Consider the following 15,989-nt stretch of genomic DNA (forward strand, 5'->3'; position numbering starts at 1 on the left):
GCCAAGATCCAGGCTTTGGGCACAGCCCCCAGGAGCCCGAGAGCCACCAGGGAGGTTCAGAGGTGCCCAGCAAAGCTCGTGGCACCAGACACACTTGGCAGCATCATGCCCACCCCAGTGCTGCCCTGCTCTGCCTGGGCACATTTGCCCACAGGAGCAAAGAGACTCTCCGCTTCCCCCCCAAACCTGCTGCACTAAACAGAGCCATGTTGGCCCTGGGACAGCAACATCAAGGTTTTATTGTTGAGATTTAAAACTGTCTTATTGATCTGAGTAAGTTACTGGGTGAGTGGCACATTTGAGTATGAATCGTTTTGCACTGAGACAGACAATCCCCCTACACAGACCCCTCCGCAACCCCCCCCAGCTCCCCTGCTTGCAACGCGGTGCCGTTTTCCAGCACAGAGTTGTCTCCCCAGAGGAAGCGAGTGCTCCCCGAAGCCCCAAAGCTGCAGTGACATCAAGGCGGTGCACGCGCTGGCTCAGACGTGGACGAGGGCTCCCGTGGTGGCCTAGTCCTCCCCGCCGCACAGGGCCAGCAGGGCCTTGCGGTAGTCGCCAGACGTGTCCTTCTGCAAGGCAAGAGGATCCCTGGAGTGATCGCCAGGGATCTGTGCCCGGGGAGCGCAGCTCGGGGTGGATACAGGAGCAGAACCCACCGGCTGCCCTCCCAGCCCCGGAGAGGGGATCAGCACTAATATTCCTGTTGGGAATGGCACGGGGACCTTGGCAAGCTCCAGGGAGCTGAACTATGAGCACAAGCAGCGCAATCCATTCACAGACCCACTAAACCAGGCTGGTTGGGGCTGTTTTTGCCTCCCAAGGATGTGCTGCAGCCCGTGGGTGCTCAGCTTAGCACTGCTCCCACACGAGGCTCAAGGACAAGATGCACCAGGGAGGGACGCCCACCCCTGGGCCCTCCTCACCTCAATCATGTGGTGCAGCGATCTGTCAAACAGGTCTATGAACTCGGCCCGGATGTTGAGCAAGTCGATTTCGCTCCGGGAGATCATGATGCGGGTCAGGGTCCTCTCATCCGTGCCGGCGCCCTGCAAAGGGGAGCTGGAACAAATAACTCTGGAGGGAGAGCGATCCCAGGAGCCTCCCAGGGTCTCCAGCACAGCTCAGGTCAGGGCTCCCCTCAGACACAGCACTGGGTTTGCTGCCCCAAGACATGGACCTGTTGCATCCTCACTAATCCCAGATGACCGTTCAATTAACGGCTTGAGCTGAGCCTGGCCCTGCTCCCTCAGGGATGGCCAGAGGAGGCCAAACACCATTGCTGCTGTGGGGCTCAATCAGTCCCCAAAGGGCGTCCCCCTTCCACCACCCCTGCAGCTCGTCCCCAAAGGAGCCCCTTTCACCTTCATGGACTTGTAGAGCTTGTCGGCGAAGAAGGCTGGCTTGTTCTTCACGCTCCGCACTGCAACACAGACAGGGGACGGTCAGGAGGCTCCCAGCTCTGCAGCACCCCAAGGGCTATGCTGAAGCATGGTGAACACCACTGGGCATGGGAAAGCCACCTCCAGCCCCTCGCCCCTCCATTGGGGCCAATGCAAAACCCTCCTCTGTTACAGGGCTCTCATAGGATGGTCCTGTAAACATCCCGCTCCACTGGCACACAGGGAATCTCCGTGACTTGAAGGCAATGGGAGCTTTGCCTTGACAAAGACAGGTAAAGGAACTGCTGGCTGGGGCACCCCTGCTTTGCTGGACAGCCCTAAGGTGGCCTCCAAGGGCACCCATCAGGCACTGACCTATGGCCACGAACGCGTCCCGAACATCTCCTGACATCCGCTTCTTGATGGCATGCTCCACGTCATGGTTGGTCATTTTAATGAAGTCCTGAAACACTAGGGATGGACGAGAGGAGACGGTCAGCACCAAGTGGCTCCATGCCAGCGCCAGAGCTTTGGGGGCAGTAGGTCAAGACACCCAAGAGCCCCAAGCAGAGACTCCTAGACTGCACAGGACCAGGTCAGGTGCAGCTTCAACCAGCCCACCCCCACGCAGGGCCATGCCATCTCCCCCCAAGATGCAGGGATCTCATCCCCACGTCCCCAGCACTGCTGGGGACACAACCCACCCGCCCCAGCCTCCTGGAGCAGCCCCGTTCCAGCCTCCGTGGAATCAAAGCGCTCGTGTCCCCACGGGGCTGGCGGCAACACGTTGCTCCCACCAACACACAGGTCCTACCTCTGCGGAGGTGCGGGTAGCTGCGGGTGCACAGGATGCTCAGGAATTGGGTCTCCAAGGAGTCACCGGAGTCATTGCTGGAGACGTCGGCGAGTTTCTGCAAGAGCAACCCAGAGTGAAGAGGGGAACAGGAGGGGGACGAGGGTGTCAAATGGCCCTTCACAGGACAGCCAGTCCTGGACTGCTGCTTGCAAAGAAAGTCTCTGGTCTTGGAAGGTTCCCTAGCCTTTTTAAATTATATACATATATTTTTAAAAAATGGCTCTTGGAGAAAAGCAAGCATAGACAACACTCATGTATACATACATAAAGACACATTATCTCTGGAAAAAATATTTTCCAGTTTATATGAAAAATCTACACAAAGATAGCATTTAGGATATTTTTCTTCATTTGGGGGATAATATTGTACAGGCAAGTCAAATCTGCCAGATGCAGAGACCTCCTCCACCCTGGGTCACGTTAGTGCTATATGTGGGTGAAACCACTGCTATAGCTGGTGCCAGTCTCTGTTCTGCCTCAACCATGAGCCCTCCCCTGCAGCCAGGGGCAGGATTGGTCCCCAGCCCCACAAAGGGCAGCTCATCTCTCCCCATTCTGCCCTCTGCAGCACTGCATCCAGCTGCCCCCGTGCCAGCCTGCCTGTCCCCTCGCCACCCCATGGCCCGAGGAGCCCGGGGCAAGCAGGCACAGCCCCTGTGTGTGGAGGAGCTGGGATGCTCCTGCAGCCCAGCACCCACGGCCTGGAGCATCCCCTTAAACATGCGCAAGGTTGAGGAGCTATAGGGCAGGCACTCACCAGGGTCTCGGCAACAACCTGGCAGAGAAAGAGAGAGACAGGAAGACAACAGGGTCAAAAGATGCTGCACAACCCTTGCAAAAAAAAAAAAGTGCACCTAAAATGCATCCCCTGATCTCCCGTGAGCGGCTGTGATCTTATGAGCCACCCGTGTCCTTTTCCTTTGTGGCACGATGCTTCTGGCCACTTTGGTCAAGCAAATCAAGCCCCTCCAGACCCCATAGTGCAGAACCTGCTGAGCTCCAGGGACAGGGGTGCTGCCAGCTAAGGGACCCGCTGGTGGGTCCCTGGGAACATGGAAGTGGCAGGTAGGGGCACTGGGGAAAGACACGGGGACAGCCCCTTGCCAGGGCAGGAGCTGCAGCAGAGCAGCCTGCGAACGCAGCCAAAGCCAAGGGCAGCCGGTCCCACTCTGCAAATCCAGGCAGCAGGAGGGTGGCAGGGCCCGCTTTGCTGACAAAAACGCAGGTTGGTGCCACACGGCCCATGATTGTCCCCCTGGCTCTCTCTTTCTCTGCAGCAAGCGGCAGGCGAGCAGCACAAGCAACGCAGCGCGCGCAGCACCCGCTCCCTCTGCCGGCAGCAGCCCCGCGTTCCTGCAAGCGGCACTGGAGCAGAGCAGGCAGGAGCTGCAGCAAGCTCGGATAGGTGACAGCAGAGTCAGAGTGGTCCCCAGGGCCAGGCCCTTGGCGCAAGGTGGGGTAGAGCAGGGCTCTTTGCAGAACGGAGCCCCTTGCCCACTCCAAGCATCGCCCAGGCACATCTTGCTGCATGTCAAAGGAAAGTGAAGGGTCTGTCCTGCTTGCCTGGCTGTCCCCTTCCAGTCCATGCTCACTGTGACCCAGTAAAGAGCCCAATAAAGGGTGCTGGGGCTGCCATCCCAGGTGCTGGGAGCAGCACCAGGGTCCCTCCCTGCTCTCATGCTCTGCAGCCTCCATGTGCAGGGACAACCTCTGCTAGGAGCAGAGCAGCTCAGGGCCCCAGCCGGGCCCTGGCAGTCACACCTGGCAGATTCACCACCAAAGGCTTCACTTCTCTAGCATATTTTCCTCAGTTTTATAGAGACGCTGCCCCAGCGCTATTAGCATCCTCAGGGAACCAATTTCCAGACCAGGAGACATAGCCTTGTTGATCTTTTACACACAATCAGCAAAACAGCATGGCCAGGTTGTCTAGCTCCTGGTGAAGATAGGAAACCCTCAGGTGTTCCCAAATCCCATCCCCATGTGCTGAGGGAGCCTCCAGTACAACCCTTACCTTGGCATCTGCCTGAGCTTGCGTGAGGTTCTCTGGTCCTTCGTCACGGTTGCCCTGTGTTTCAATACAGAAAAAAATAAATACATGGAGCAAACATCTATGGGAAAGCCCAAATGAGGAGATGCAGAGTCCAGCAACCCTGCCCAGCCACTTAACGATATTCAGAATGTCCTCTCCTAAACCGCATCCATGTGCATCCCCACCGGCTCCATGGGGACCCTCTCACACACAGCAGTGCAGGGACAATGTCCCCACCAGGAGAGCTGCCCTTACCAGGCACAGGGAGACGAGAATCCTCTTGAAATGCCCTGATGTGTCAGAGCTCAGGTCATCTTCCAGGCGCTTGTGGTAGGCTGGGGAGAAAGAGGAGAGCTGAGCCCTGCGCTTGGGGTCTGGCTCTGCTTTCCAACCCATTTTGTGCCAGTGATTCCCTTGGGAAATCCTTGCAGCTGCAGAGGGTGGTGGCAATGCACTGGATAGAGCATCTCTTAAGCAGATGCCTCCATCTGATGGCCCAGGGAAGCCATCAACTCAACAGCTTTAACTCCCCAGAAAAGACCAGAGCTGCCTGTTCTTTGTGCTCAGGAAGGTAAAGGGTCATTGCCAAAGAGATCTCTGGGGAGAAAACTATGCTGGCAGAGCTGGGAGTATTTCACATGACTTAGACCCTGGACCAGCAGAGAGCAGCACCTCTGGGGGTTACCAGCCAGAGAGGTCTACTTAAAACCAAGGGGCTCAAAGAGCTGAGGCATTAACCTTGATCCTGCAGCTCCTCCAATTCCCTTGGGAGAAGGGGGACATGAATGGAAGAGGCAAAGTGCATGGTTTAAGAGATATGAGAAGTTATAGGACAGATTTGTGTTTTCTGGCCAGCCTTGCCCCATCTTTCTACTGCTTTTCCGTGAAGGCTTGGGCCCGAGGAAGAGCTGCCATTGCCTGGAAGGACTAAGGCACCAACTCAAGCCATGGATCCAGCCCAGAAACAGCAGTTGTGAACTCAAGTTTTCCCCTTGCCCATCCCAGGACCCTCGGTGCACCCTGCACACTCGCCACGCTGGGCCCTGCTGCCCTACCTTGCTGATAGGCCTCGTTGATGGCCTTGATCTCCTGGTTGTTCCTTGTGGCCATGATTTCGATGAGGACGCTCTCATCCGTGCCGGCCCCCTGGGAGACAGTGGCATGGAGGGTGCTGCAGGGCTTGCAAGTGAACTCCCCTCCCAAAGCTGCACAAAAACAGGGGGTCTGGCCATGAAGACCAGGTTTGCTCTGGGCCCAGCAGTGTTGGTCATGCACAGGCTGCGTTTCCCATCTCCAGCACAGCAGGATGCAGCTGTTACAGCTGCAGGGAGATGGAGGGTGCTTGGCCTCACCACCCGTGCAGGTCTTGCTGCCCAGCCCAGTGCACAGCACTGCGTGCATCTGCTCTGCACCCAGGCTGGCTGTGCAGGCTGGGCAGCAGCACACAACTCCTGCTGCAAAACAGGGATACACGGAAAGCAGCCCACAGCCTGCTGAGAGGCTTTATATAAAATTTGCCAAGAACATGATTTTTGCTCTGCTTTCCTTTCATATAGAATCATGGAATGCTTAAGGTTGGAAGGGACCTCTAGAGGTCATCTAGTCCAACCCCCCTGCACACACAGGACATATGGGACATGAAGAGGCTGGTGGCAAATGAAACCAGGACTGATTTAAGTGTGCCATCCTCCAACGTCTGTCCTGGGTTGCAAGCAGGATGGATGCACATTTACAAACACCCATGTGTCGAAGCTGTTCCTGCAGGCGCTGCAGTTACCTCCACAGCCTTCCTCAGCTGCTTGGCATCGTACTGCGCCGGGGTCAGCATGAGCCCAAGGATCAGCTTTGCCAAACTGCCCGACAGCTCCGATTTCAGATCGGCCATCAGGTCCTGCAAAAGCATTCGGGTGTTAGACTCTGCCTGTCCCTTGCTCCTTTAGCGGGGACAGATCAGCCTCGGCAATAAGAGGAAAAAAAGTAGGGAAAAACAGCACAGGATACCGACCTATGAGCAATGCAAGGAGAAATCACACCTGCCAGCAGGTGGTTGTATAAATGAAAGTGGAGGGGAGAAAACTGGTGCATTTGATCAGCTCCTTAGAGCTGGAATGCCCCAAGGCCCTATTTCTTCCTATAGAGCAGAAATATTCCTTGTGCCATCTCCTTGGCCATAGTAAGGAGGCTCTCTTGCTTGGAGATGATCTGGGACCTACAGGACTCTTTTAAAGTCACATTTTAGGGATGGCTCTGGGAGAATCAAGCTCTGGTGTCCTCCATGCAGGACCCAGGACCTTACAAAGTGGAAGGAAACAGGTGCTCTTGCCTTGCATTGTTGCAGTTGTTGCAATGCTTTGCATTGTGGGCACACGCAAAGCAGGAGGCCACTTTGAAAACCTCGTCTTCCTCAAGAAAGCCATTACAGGACAAAGCAAGGCCCCTAAATTCCCCTCCAGCAGGATTTTGGTGAGGATCAGGCACAAGGGTGAGAGGACACGAGCAGAAGGGGAGCGGGGATGCATTACCCTGCCGTAGTGAGCCTTGTAGGCCTTTATGATCTGCTGCCTCTGGGCATTGCTCCTCTGGGTGACCACATCTATGATGGCTCCTTCGTCTGTGCCTGCAACGACATCAGTGACACTGCAGAGCCACAAGACCCAGACCAAAGAGCTCTGCACCCTCCCGGCCAGCCCGGCGCAGAGCCATACACTGTCACCCGCAGCCATGGGCACGTCACCGCTTGGTGACAGCATGTCCCTGCGCACTGGGGACATGAAAACAGGACAGTTACACAGCTCCAAAGCTGCTGATTCCCCTCTGGGCCCTTTATTTTATTGTTTTGCAGCCCTGGGTGAGCCAGGATGTATTTTCCGCTCCCTGATCCACCACTTACCCAGCCCCTTCATGGCCTTCCTGAGCACCTGCGCGTCGCCGTCGTCATTGAAGTCTCCCGCGGGGTGCACGGTTCCTCGCAGCTGCGGAGGCACGGAGAGGGGTCAGGCTGGCTCCCAAGGGACACGGGGAGGCAGGGAAGGTGCCAGCCAGCAAGCGGAGGCCAAAGCAGGTGGTGGGTTAGTGCAAGCGCCAGCGGTCAGGGCGGACATGCCCTGGCTTCCAGGCCAGCAGAGCAGGCTGGGGAGGAGGTAGCAGTGGACACCAGCGTCTCGCTGTGGCACTTGGTGCTGTAACCTTCTCCCCAGCTGAACCATCCCTGCTGGGCCTGACTGCATCGTCCCAAAAGGGGAGTCACTGAAAGGGCTGCTGCTCCTACCCCTCATCAGGTACAATTCTGCCCTCCTAGGTCTCAAACGGTTTCCAAAGGTAACAGCGTGCTCTGCCTTGCGAGCTGCACCCAGGGAGCTTCTCTACCCACCACCTGCATCCAGACAGGCACCTTCCATCCGCCTCCCTGCCCCACATGCAAGGGCCACATTGCCCCCAGCTGAGCCTCCAGCCCTGGCTTCGGTGCCAGCTGCCCTCGAGGAGCTCAGCCCCACCGTGCACCGAAGCGGAGGCTGCGCGGGGGGCATTGCACGGACATGCAGTGCCCGCCAGCCCAGCGAGATCAGCGTTGAGAAAGAGCGAGGTCTGGTTAGTGGAGACCACAGCATTGCCAGGGTCACGTCACGCCAACCTCATGCCCAACACCAGAGAAGAGCCAAAGGTCTCGAGAAGGCAGCAAGAGAGAGGAGGTGCCGGGCTGGCCCCGGTGCGCAGGGAGCAGCAGTGACTTCCAAGCGGGCAGGAGCGGAGCGAGGGGCCGAGGCGGGAGGGAAGGGGGTGCTGACCTCCACTTTGGCCACCGCGCTAAGCTCCCACATCCGGTAGGCCACCTGCGCCGCTTCGGGGAAGAACTCACCCGCGGCACTGCAACGGGAGGGCAAGGACACGAGGAGCGTGAGCACGGGGTGCCAATGCCGCCCCACAACCCGCCCTGCTCCTCTGCTCGGCCCTGCGGGCATCCTCAGGGGTGGTTCTGGTGCCGAGGGGCTCTGCACACCCAGAGGAGGAGGATGTGCAGCCCCTGTCACCGCTTGGTGCCAAAGAGGGACGTGACGCTGGGGTTTGTCAAGCAGAAGGGCCGCAGAGCCCTCCGAGCTGAGCTGCACCCATTGCAAGTGCTGCCGCCCTGTCTGGCTGCTGGTCTGGAGCAAAATCTGCCAGCGTGGTGCTCCACAAGGCTCTGCAGGACATTCGCACCCAGCACAATCCCAAGGGGACCCAGAGGGACAGTCCAAGGGAAAGACAGGCAGGGACAGGCGCTCTTACTCATCATCTCCTCCACACAGCTTCAGCAGGGCCTTCTTGTACTCGCCAGATGTGTCTTCCTGGAAAGACAGTCAGAGATGGAGAATTGGACCCTGCAGGACTGCGCAGCCCTCGCAGGCGTGCGGGTGCCGGGGAGAACCCTGCTAGGAGTTCAGAAGGCAACGGGCAGGAACCCCCTAACGTTCACCTTTATCATGTTGTGGAGAGACTTCTCGTACTTGGTCCTGAACACCTCTCGGATGTCCAGCATGTCGATCTCGCTGCGGGAGACCATGATGCGGATCAGCGTGTTGTCCCTTGTGCCCAGCCCCTGCAACGGATGAGTCCAGGGATCAAGACTTGGAACAGCAAAAGGTGCCGGCTGGGCAGCCCATGCAGCCCTGGCCCAGGGCACTAACCCAGGAAGGTCACTCAGCCCATCCGTGTGGGACCCTGTATCATGAACAAGTACTTCGGAGGTTTCCTCTGATGGAGATGACTTGGCTTCTACCCTGGGGTGCAGGGGAGAGGCAAAGACCCCAGGGTCACACAGATCCTGTGTTCACAGTGAGCATCCACCCACAGTGGCAGGGAGCAGGGAAGAGACCTGCAGGGCTTCTCGTGGGCGCTAAGGAACAGGGCTTGCACATCAAGGCCAGGACTTTGCTCTGCTCCCCAGGGCTGAGGAGGAGCCACAGGGCTCTGAATGAGGGTGATCCACTCACCTTCATGGCCTTGTGGAGCCTTTCAGCAAAATACTCCGCCGTGCTCCTGACGCACTTCACTGCGGGGACAAGAAGGGAGGTGAGAGGCCAGGAAGCTGCCAGACTGCTCCCGCTCCAGCTCCCAACCTGAGGACATCATCCCCATTGCCCCCGAGCCCCCATTCCCTTCTCTGCCACCGCGTTCCCATCACCACCCATCCTGCTCCCCGTTGGCTGCTTGCACCGCCTTTCCTGGAGCAGCCTCCCCACAGGGATCTGCCCCCATCCTGGGCTGTCCCCAGCGCAGCGGGTGCTTCACACACTGCAGGTACTGCCAGGAGCTGCAAATCTGTGCAGTTCCTCTCCTTTTCATCTCTCCTCTCAGTTTTAGGTGTGAAGGGCTATTGATCACGAATGCTTTCGACGCCTGAGGCATCTCTCTCTCCTCAGCTCATGCTGCTTTTCACACACATCCCTCCCAAGAGCACATGCCTGTATTCAGCTACGTGACACCAGGCACAGCTGAAAGCGTCAGCCCCACCGGCTCCTTCATTAAGACCTCAGATCTCCAGCAAGGCCCGTGTTTCAGCAGCATCCTCGGCCACTGGAGCTCTTACCCACTGCCAGCATCAGCTTCTCGAAGTCTCCGGACAGTTCCCCACGGATGCTCCTCTCGATCGGCTTCCCCGAGATCTTTAGGTACTCATCAAAAACTGTGGAGCACAAGTGAGATGAGGCCCAATGAGCCCCTCAGTGATGGGAGCCCCTCTAGGCAGGACATCCCAGGGGCTTGGGTGTCCCAGCACTGCACGTGAGGGTGGCAAAGGCAGCTCTAGGCACCTGCCACTGCAGCCTATAGGCCTCCTATACCCTCAAGGTGTCTGTCCAGCCATTTGGGGACATCAGGACAGCCATGTGGGGCTTAGCTGAGCCCAGAATTTTAAAGCCGGGTTTGCTGCTCAGGACTATACTGAGCAGTGTTTTCAGCAAGGGTGTCCTCACCACAAAAACCTGGCACTTGGCTCCAGACCATGGAGCCCTGGGGACCCAGATGTCCAGCCAGGTTTGTCCAGCCCAACCCCTGCTGCTACCCCAGCCCAGCCCTGATCCCGAGGCAGAGGCTCACCCAAGCGGAGGTGCTGCTTGCTTCGCCGGCCCAGGATGTAAATGAACTGGGCCTCATCGGTGCCCCATTTCAGCTCACCAGCTTCCAGAAGGTCCTTGAGGGATGGAGAAGATGTCAGAGCGCCCAAAGCACAGCACAGTTCATGCTGGGCTCTGCACAAGCACAGGCACCCTCGGCATCCACTGTTTCACAGCCTCAGAGATGGACTGTCCCAGAGCAACCAAGGCATCTGTCCATCCCTGCACAAATGCCACCCCATCCCAGCAATCTGCCAGGCCTCACCTTGGCATCCTGCTCCACCAGGTCTTCACTCACCACATCATCCTCCTCCCTGGAGCCCTGCGGGACAGACACTAGCTCAGCCCTGCGGGGCTCCCTCGGCCTCCACGAGGGCAGGACAGGGGAGGACGGCTGGACCTACCTGAAGCAGAACAACAAGCATCTTCTTGAAGTGACCTGATGTGTCTCCAACAACGTCAGCCTCTAGGTCCCTCTCATAAGCTGGTGGGAGCAGAAGTCACGGCCTGGAGCCAGATCCCCATAGCTCTGCCCTTTACCCCACCTGCCCCAACCCCGTACGCACCATCTTTGTAGGCGGCCACAATGTCGTGGATCTCCTGGTTGGTTCGGGAGGCGAGGATCTCAATGAGACACTTCTCATCAGTGCCGATGCCCTGCGGGGAGAGATGGGACCCGTGAACCACAGGGCAGGCTGTGGAGGAGGCTCCGCAGGGGCTGCCCCAGCCCTTACCGCGATGGCATCTTTGATCTCCTTGGCATCGCTGTAGGCAGGGGGGCGCATCAGGCTCACGATGAGTCTCTCAAACTTCCCTGTCAGCTCGTACTTGAGGTCTGCGATGAGGTCCTGGTGGAGAGGGGGAGAGAGGGGCTGGGAAAAGCAGCTCCCATGCGCAGCGAGCAGCAGGTCGGGCCCTGGCCCAGGAGGCAGCTCTGCCTCTGCAGGGCACTGGGAGCACTAAGGCTCTTTCCTCCTTGGCTCATCAAGGCAGCTGCTGGCGCTCGCAACGGTGGCAGGGGCACAGGCTGTTTTGGCTGTTACCTTCCCATAGAGAGACTTGTAGGCTTGGCAGATCTCCACTCGCTGCTTGTTGCTTCTGGATGTGATGAGGTCCAGGATGGCCTCCTTGTCGCTGCCTGCAGGACAGCGCCCGACAAACGCGTTTAGTCTCGTCCTCCCCACACCAGGGCTCGTCTTAAAGATCTGGCCATGCCCAAAGCTGCTTCCAGCTGGGAGGAGGAGGAACAGGGGCAGAGCCAGGGGCAGCCTGCCGGGCTCTGGTGCTGATGGGCAGCAAAAGGGAGCCAGGCAAAGTCCTGGCAGGCTGCTAAAATAGACAGGGAGCTGACAGGGTGGCAATGCACGATGCTCAGCCCAATGTAATTGCTCTGGCAGCGCAAGGGACCAGCCTAAAGGATTCGGACACATTATGGGCATCCCGGGGGTGATGGCTGGGAGGAGCATCCATACCAAATCCCTTCATGGCATTGTACAAGGCCTCTGCATCCTGGTTGGCATCGAAGCCTGGAAAGTCCTTCACTGACCCTCTGTAGACCTAGGAGAAAGGAGACAAGAAAATGAAAGGAGAAAAAGATATTCCCATGGGTCCATCCCCTTCTCCCAGCAGGGCCCAGCTTGGATACAGGGGAGGAAAAAAAGGGAAAAGGTGGAGATGCAGATGGTGAGCAGGAGCAGGGTGAAATCAGCTCCCTTTTTGGGCTCTCTGAATGCAAAGCTTAGCTTCAAACAAACACTCATTCCTCTTTTCAATTATTTCCTCTTATTTGTTATCCAGCATAAACTGTTTGCATTCCAGGTCACTGCAGTACATGACCTTCCTTCTCTTATCTCTGCAGCATTGTTCTTTATTTGCCCATCGTACAGTGTATTTAAAAGTTAAACACAATCCTCCTTATCCATGCCAGCAAGGGCTGAGTGTTTTGGAAGCAGGTTCCTTGAACACTTTTTTTTTTTTCTCCCCATCTGGAAAGGCAAAGACTATGGGAAAAGAATCCCAGGAACCTGGGAAATGCCCCAGGGTAGCATCACCCAGTTTGCTCGGGCTGCAACTCGGCACCTTCGGGGCTGTCAAGGGATACGGCAGGAACGAAACCATGTAAGTGAAGGCACAGGGAAAACGGGCCCAGGGTTTCTTCTGCAAAGTCAGATGACTTCCCCACGAGCTGCTTCACAGCTAATGCACCAGGATGGAATGTGTCCACAGGAAGCTGACAAAGCAGCCAGAACCTGGGGTGGATGCAGCTTGGCTCCACAACTCGCATAGGGAACTGAGAATCATCTCAGTGGAGAAGGGAAGAGCTGGAGAGAGTCTCCTGAGCAGCATTGCTGGAGAGCAGAGGGCTGCAAGCCAGACGAGCAGCTTCAGGGCCCTGGGAAACTCCTAATGCACATCATTCAACCCAGTTTTTATCATGCACCAAGTGGGTACACACACCTCCCTGGGCTCACTCAGGAATTGCTGCTGGTCTTAAAATCAAAGGTAGTGGCATAAAGGACCCGGATTACTGCCAGCGCTGGCATCTAACACCAGCTTGTCCCCAGACAGCATAGGCCCAGCAGTGCCAGATCCCTGACAGGGCAAGGGCATCCAGGAACAGAACCCAGACCTGCCGGGCACGAACCAGAAGGTTCTGCGTGTGCTGGGCCATGCAAGGGCTGCTCTGCCATCTGCTATGGGCACTCAGCCCCTCGCAGCAGCAGAGCAGCCACCGGGCACTGCAGCAGTGAGGAGGGGAAAAGCCCCTTTTCCCGCAGGATTAACTGCAGAACTCATCTCCCGTGCTGCAGGAGAAGGTCTGCCCGCTGGAGAGCCCGGGGCCGTGCAGGGAGGCACCTTGGCAGTCGCGCTGGGGACAGGATCATGTTGCAGGCACTTCCCGACGAGGATGGATTTAGCGCTGCTTCCCGTAAGCCCCCCAGGCCCTTTTGCTCGGCACAGACAGCTGCCTCGTGCCTCACGGAGACACAGAGTCCTCGGGCACCGGAGCTGCCTGGAGGCTGCAGCGGGTCGGGAGGACAAGAGGTGGCTGGAGGGCAGGTAGCGGCCTTGCTCGAACGGGGACAAGGAGCAGGGCGCAGGGACGTCCCTGGCGTGGGACGCGGCGCCTGCTGCTGCGCCCGCCTCGCGCCTCCATCCCCCAGACAGCAGCTGCTCAGGGGCCCTCCGCGCTCCCCTCCTCCAGCCCTGAGTCATCGCAGCCCGCCGGGATCTGGGAGCTATAAATAGGCCAGGCTGGAGCAGGGCGGCTGGAAGCAAAATTCCCGGCGAGGTTTTTGCTCTCCGCTCCGCACCCTGTGCATCCACTGGGGCCTCGGCACTGCCACCCGTGGTGCCGCGATGGTGCACGAGGAGCCCAAACCTCGAGGGGCTCCTGCCCGGGGCCTTGGGTCCTGGAGCCAGGGGACCTGGCCTCCCTGCTCTGGCCCCAGGCTGCCCCCCACGCCAAGGTGCCCCCCTGGCTGCGCGCGGGCACCAGGGCGCACGGGCACCCACGCTGGGGGGGAAGCAAAGGCCGGGTTGTCTTCACAGAGGGGAGGCACTTGGGAAGGGGTGGGAATGCCCCGGGGCCTCTCCGAAGGGCTGGCAGGCAAGAATGGGGGCTCTCCTCCTCACCAAGGGTGTCCGCGTGCCCAGAGCGGCCAAGGCTGCCCCCGGCACCTCTGGGCAACTGGGCCCCGAGTGGGACCGAAAGGCTTCATGTAGACCTGCACACCAGCCTCTTGGACATCACTTCTCCCTGCTAAGCACCACATCCCTGGGCAACGTCTGGTTTCCTCCCCTTTCCAGGGCCCCACATCCATCTCCCATCCCGCTCTGTTCCTGGAGGGATTTTTGTGCCTCCTTCTCACCCCTTTGCAGCCCCCTCAGTCCCAGCACTTTCCCCATCCACCCCATGGAGCCAGCTGGAGAGGCAGCAACGTCAACTGGCTCCATGGCAGGACCTCAACCCGCACCCACCACCATGGTGGGATGCAGTGCTGCAAGGGCTTGTCCTGTCCCCAGGATGTGGAGAACAACTCAGAGAAAGCAGAGGCATCCCTGGGAGCCGGCCCCGCCGCATCGCTCCCAGAGTGGGGTGTCCTACCTTTCCTTTGGGTGCCATGGCTTCTGCCGCGGGAAGTCACCGGCGTGAAGGAGAGATGGAGCTGCAGGAGGAAAACCAAGGCCAGTTAGCAGCTGGAGCATCTCTGCACATGAGGCTATGCTGATGTGGGTCGGGCTCCCCCTCCTCCGCCTCCTCCAAGCCTGGGAGAGCTGTGGATGCTGCAGTCCCCTCTCCAAGGGCCACACGCCAGGATTGGGGTGACTCTTGTGGCTGGCCATGGAGCTTTGCTCCAAGTAGCCCTGACATTTGCTGGACTAACAGCAATTTCCCAGCGCTCCCATCCCGCTCCAGTGGGTCTACCAAGGCCCCTTGCAGGCAGTAGATGGGGAGAGCGATTTTGCCAGCACCATAGCGAGGAAAGTGCCTGCAGCACAGGGACCAGGTCAGGGCTGTCCGCTCTGCAGAGCCGAGGTCTTTTCCTGCTGGCACCGAGTCAGGGATGTCGGAAGCAGCGGCAGAAACGGATGCCTGCTCCAGCACAGCTTCCTGCCAGCGCAACGGTAACCGGCCAGCATTGAGAGAAACCACGAGGGGAAGAAGCGCCAAATATGCGGATATGGGCTAAGCATCCTCTGCAGGATCAGGGCTGGCACCGGGCACTGCCCCCCATGGTGCATCCCCCAGGCCCAGGGCACCGCCAGGAGCATCAGCCGCAGCCCTCATCCCTCTCCCCATCTTCCTGCTCCCCATGTAGCCCTAGGGGTGCCGGGACTATCCCAGCTCCAGGGGAAAATCCCACTGCAGCGGAGGTGGCAGCACCAAGCGTCCCTGGTGGCTTTTTCTGAGTTTTAGTGGAGCAGCCCAAGCTCTGGTATCAGTCAGATGTGCAGAGCAAAGCCCAGGAAACACAACTCAGTTTCCAGGGTAACTCGCAGAATGTTTTCTAACATTAAGCACCATTTATAGCTATTCATCAACTGCAGCACGGGCCTCCCTGCCCCCACGGAGGAAGTCCCCAAAGATCACGGTTTGTGCTGAAAGCCCCAAGAGCCAGCAAGAAGGAGAGAAACAGCTGGAAAATGGAGCACGGCCACAAATGAAACTCCTAGGCGTCATCCGAGCCGCTCGGCTCCTCCAGCGAGGAGTCACATCCCCCCTTCCGCTGCGAGCCAGGGCTCCGCCGCCGACACGTTGCAAGAAAACGCCAGGCGGAGCAGGCATTTTGCACCAAGGCGCAGGCAGGGAGTATTCCCCGCGCCGAAGAATATATTTGGGGCAGAAGTCCCCTCAGAGATAAATTTCGTGCCAGTGAGAAACTGCAGAGGGAAAAAAATATATATGTCTCACATGAACTTGCCCGGCACCGCCCTAAATCCCTGCAGCAGGAAGGCACGAGCCACAGAGTGCTGCTCAGAGCCAGCAATGCAGGGCTCCTCTCTGCTCAGGGATGAGGAGTTTTGGCCTCCAGCACCCATGTGGGCACCCTTGCGAGAGGAGGAAGTTTTACTGGGAAGCGGAGCAGCGCTTGCCTCCCCGCTGCCCTTCCTTTTTCAGCTGG

General features: G+C 58.4%; 1 protein-coding gene across 2 annotated transcripts; it reads right to left on the minus strand.

The window, feature by feature from the left end:
• Positions 1–511: 511 nt before the first annotated feature.
• ANXA6 (annexin A6) lies at positions 512–14,529 on the minus strand. 2 transcript variants are annotated; one of them, XM_010217671.2, is made up of 25 exons: positions 14,471–14,529; positions 11,835–11,919; positions 11,406–11,500; positions 11,097–11,210; positions 10,929–11,019; positions 10,767–10,846; positions 10,628–10,684; positions 10,346–10,439; positions 9,837–9,932; positions 9,241–9,299; positions 8,724–8,846; positions 8,537–8,595; positions 8,056–8,134; positions 7,161–7,242; positions 6,793–6,887; positions 6,048–6,161; positions 5,326–5,416; positions 4,526–4,605; positions 4,253–4,306; positions 2,996–3,013; positions 2,197–2,293; positions 1,758–1,853; positions 1,365–1,423; positions 927–1,049; positions 512–572 (listed from the first exon to the last, which is right to left on the minus strand). In XM_010217671.2, the coding sequence occupies exons 1-25, from the start codon at positions 14,486–14,488 to the stop codon at positions 513–515; spliced, it is 2,019 nt and encodes a 672-aa protein (XP_010215973.2). In that variant the 5' UTR covers positions 14,489–14,529; the 3' UTR covers position 512. The 2 variants fall into 2 exon arrangements, with proteins under 2 accessions (XP_010215973.2, XP_010215974.2); XM_010217672.2 differs by lacking the exon at positions 2,996–3,013.
• Between the last annotated feature and the right edge of the window lie 1,460 nt (positions 14,530–15,989).

This window comes from Tinamus guttatus, unplaced genomic scaffold (assembly GCF_059628265.1).
Source record: "Tinamus guttatus ecotype Peru unplaced genomic scaffold, ASM5962826v1 Tinamus_guttatus_pri_ptg000710l, whole genome shotgun sequence".
Classification (NCBI taxonomy): Eukaryota; Metazoa; Chordata; class Aves; order Tinamiformes; family Tinamidae; genus Tinamus; species Tinamus guttatus.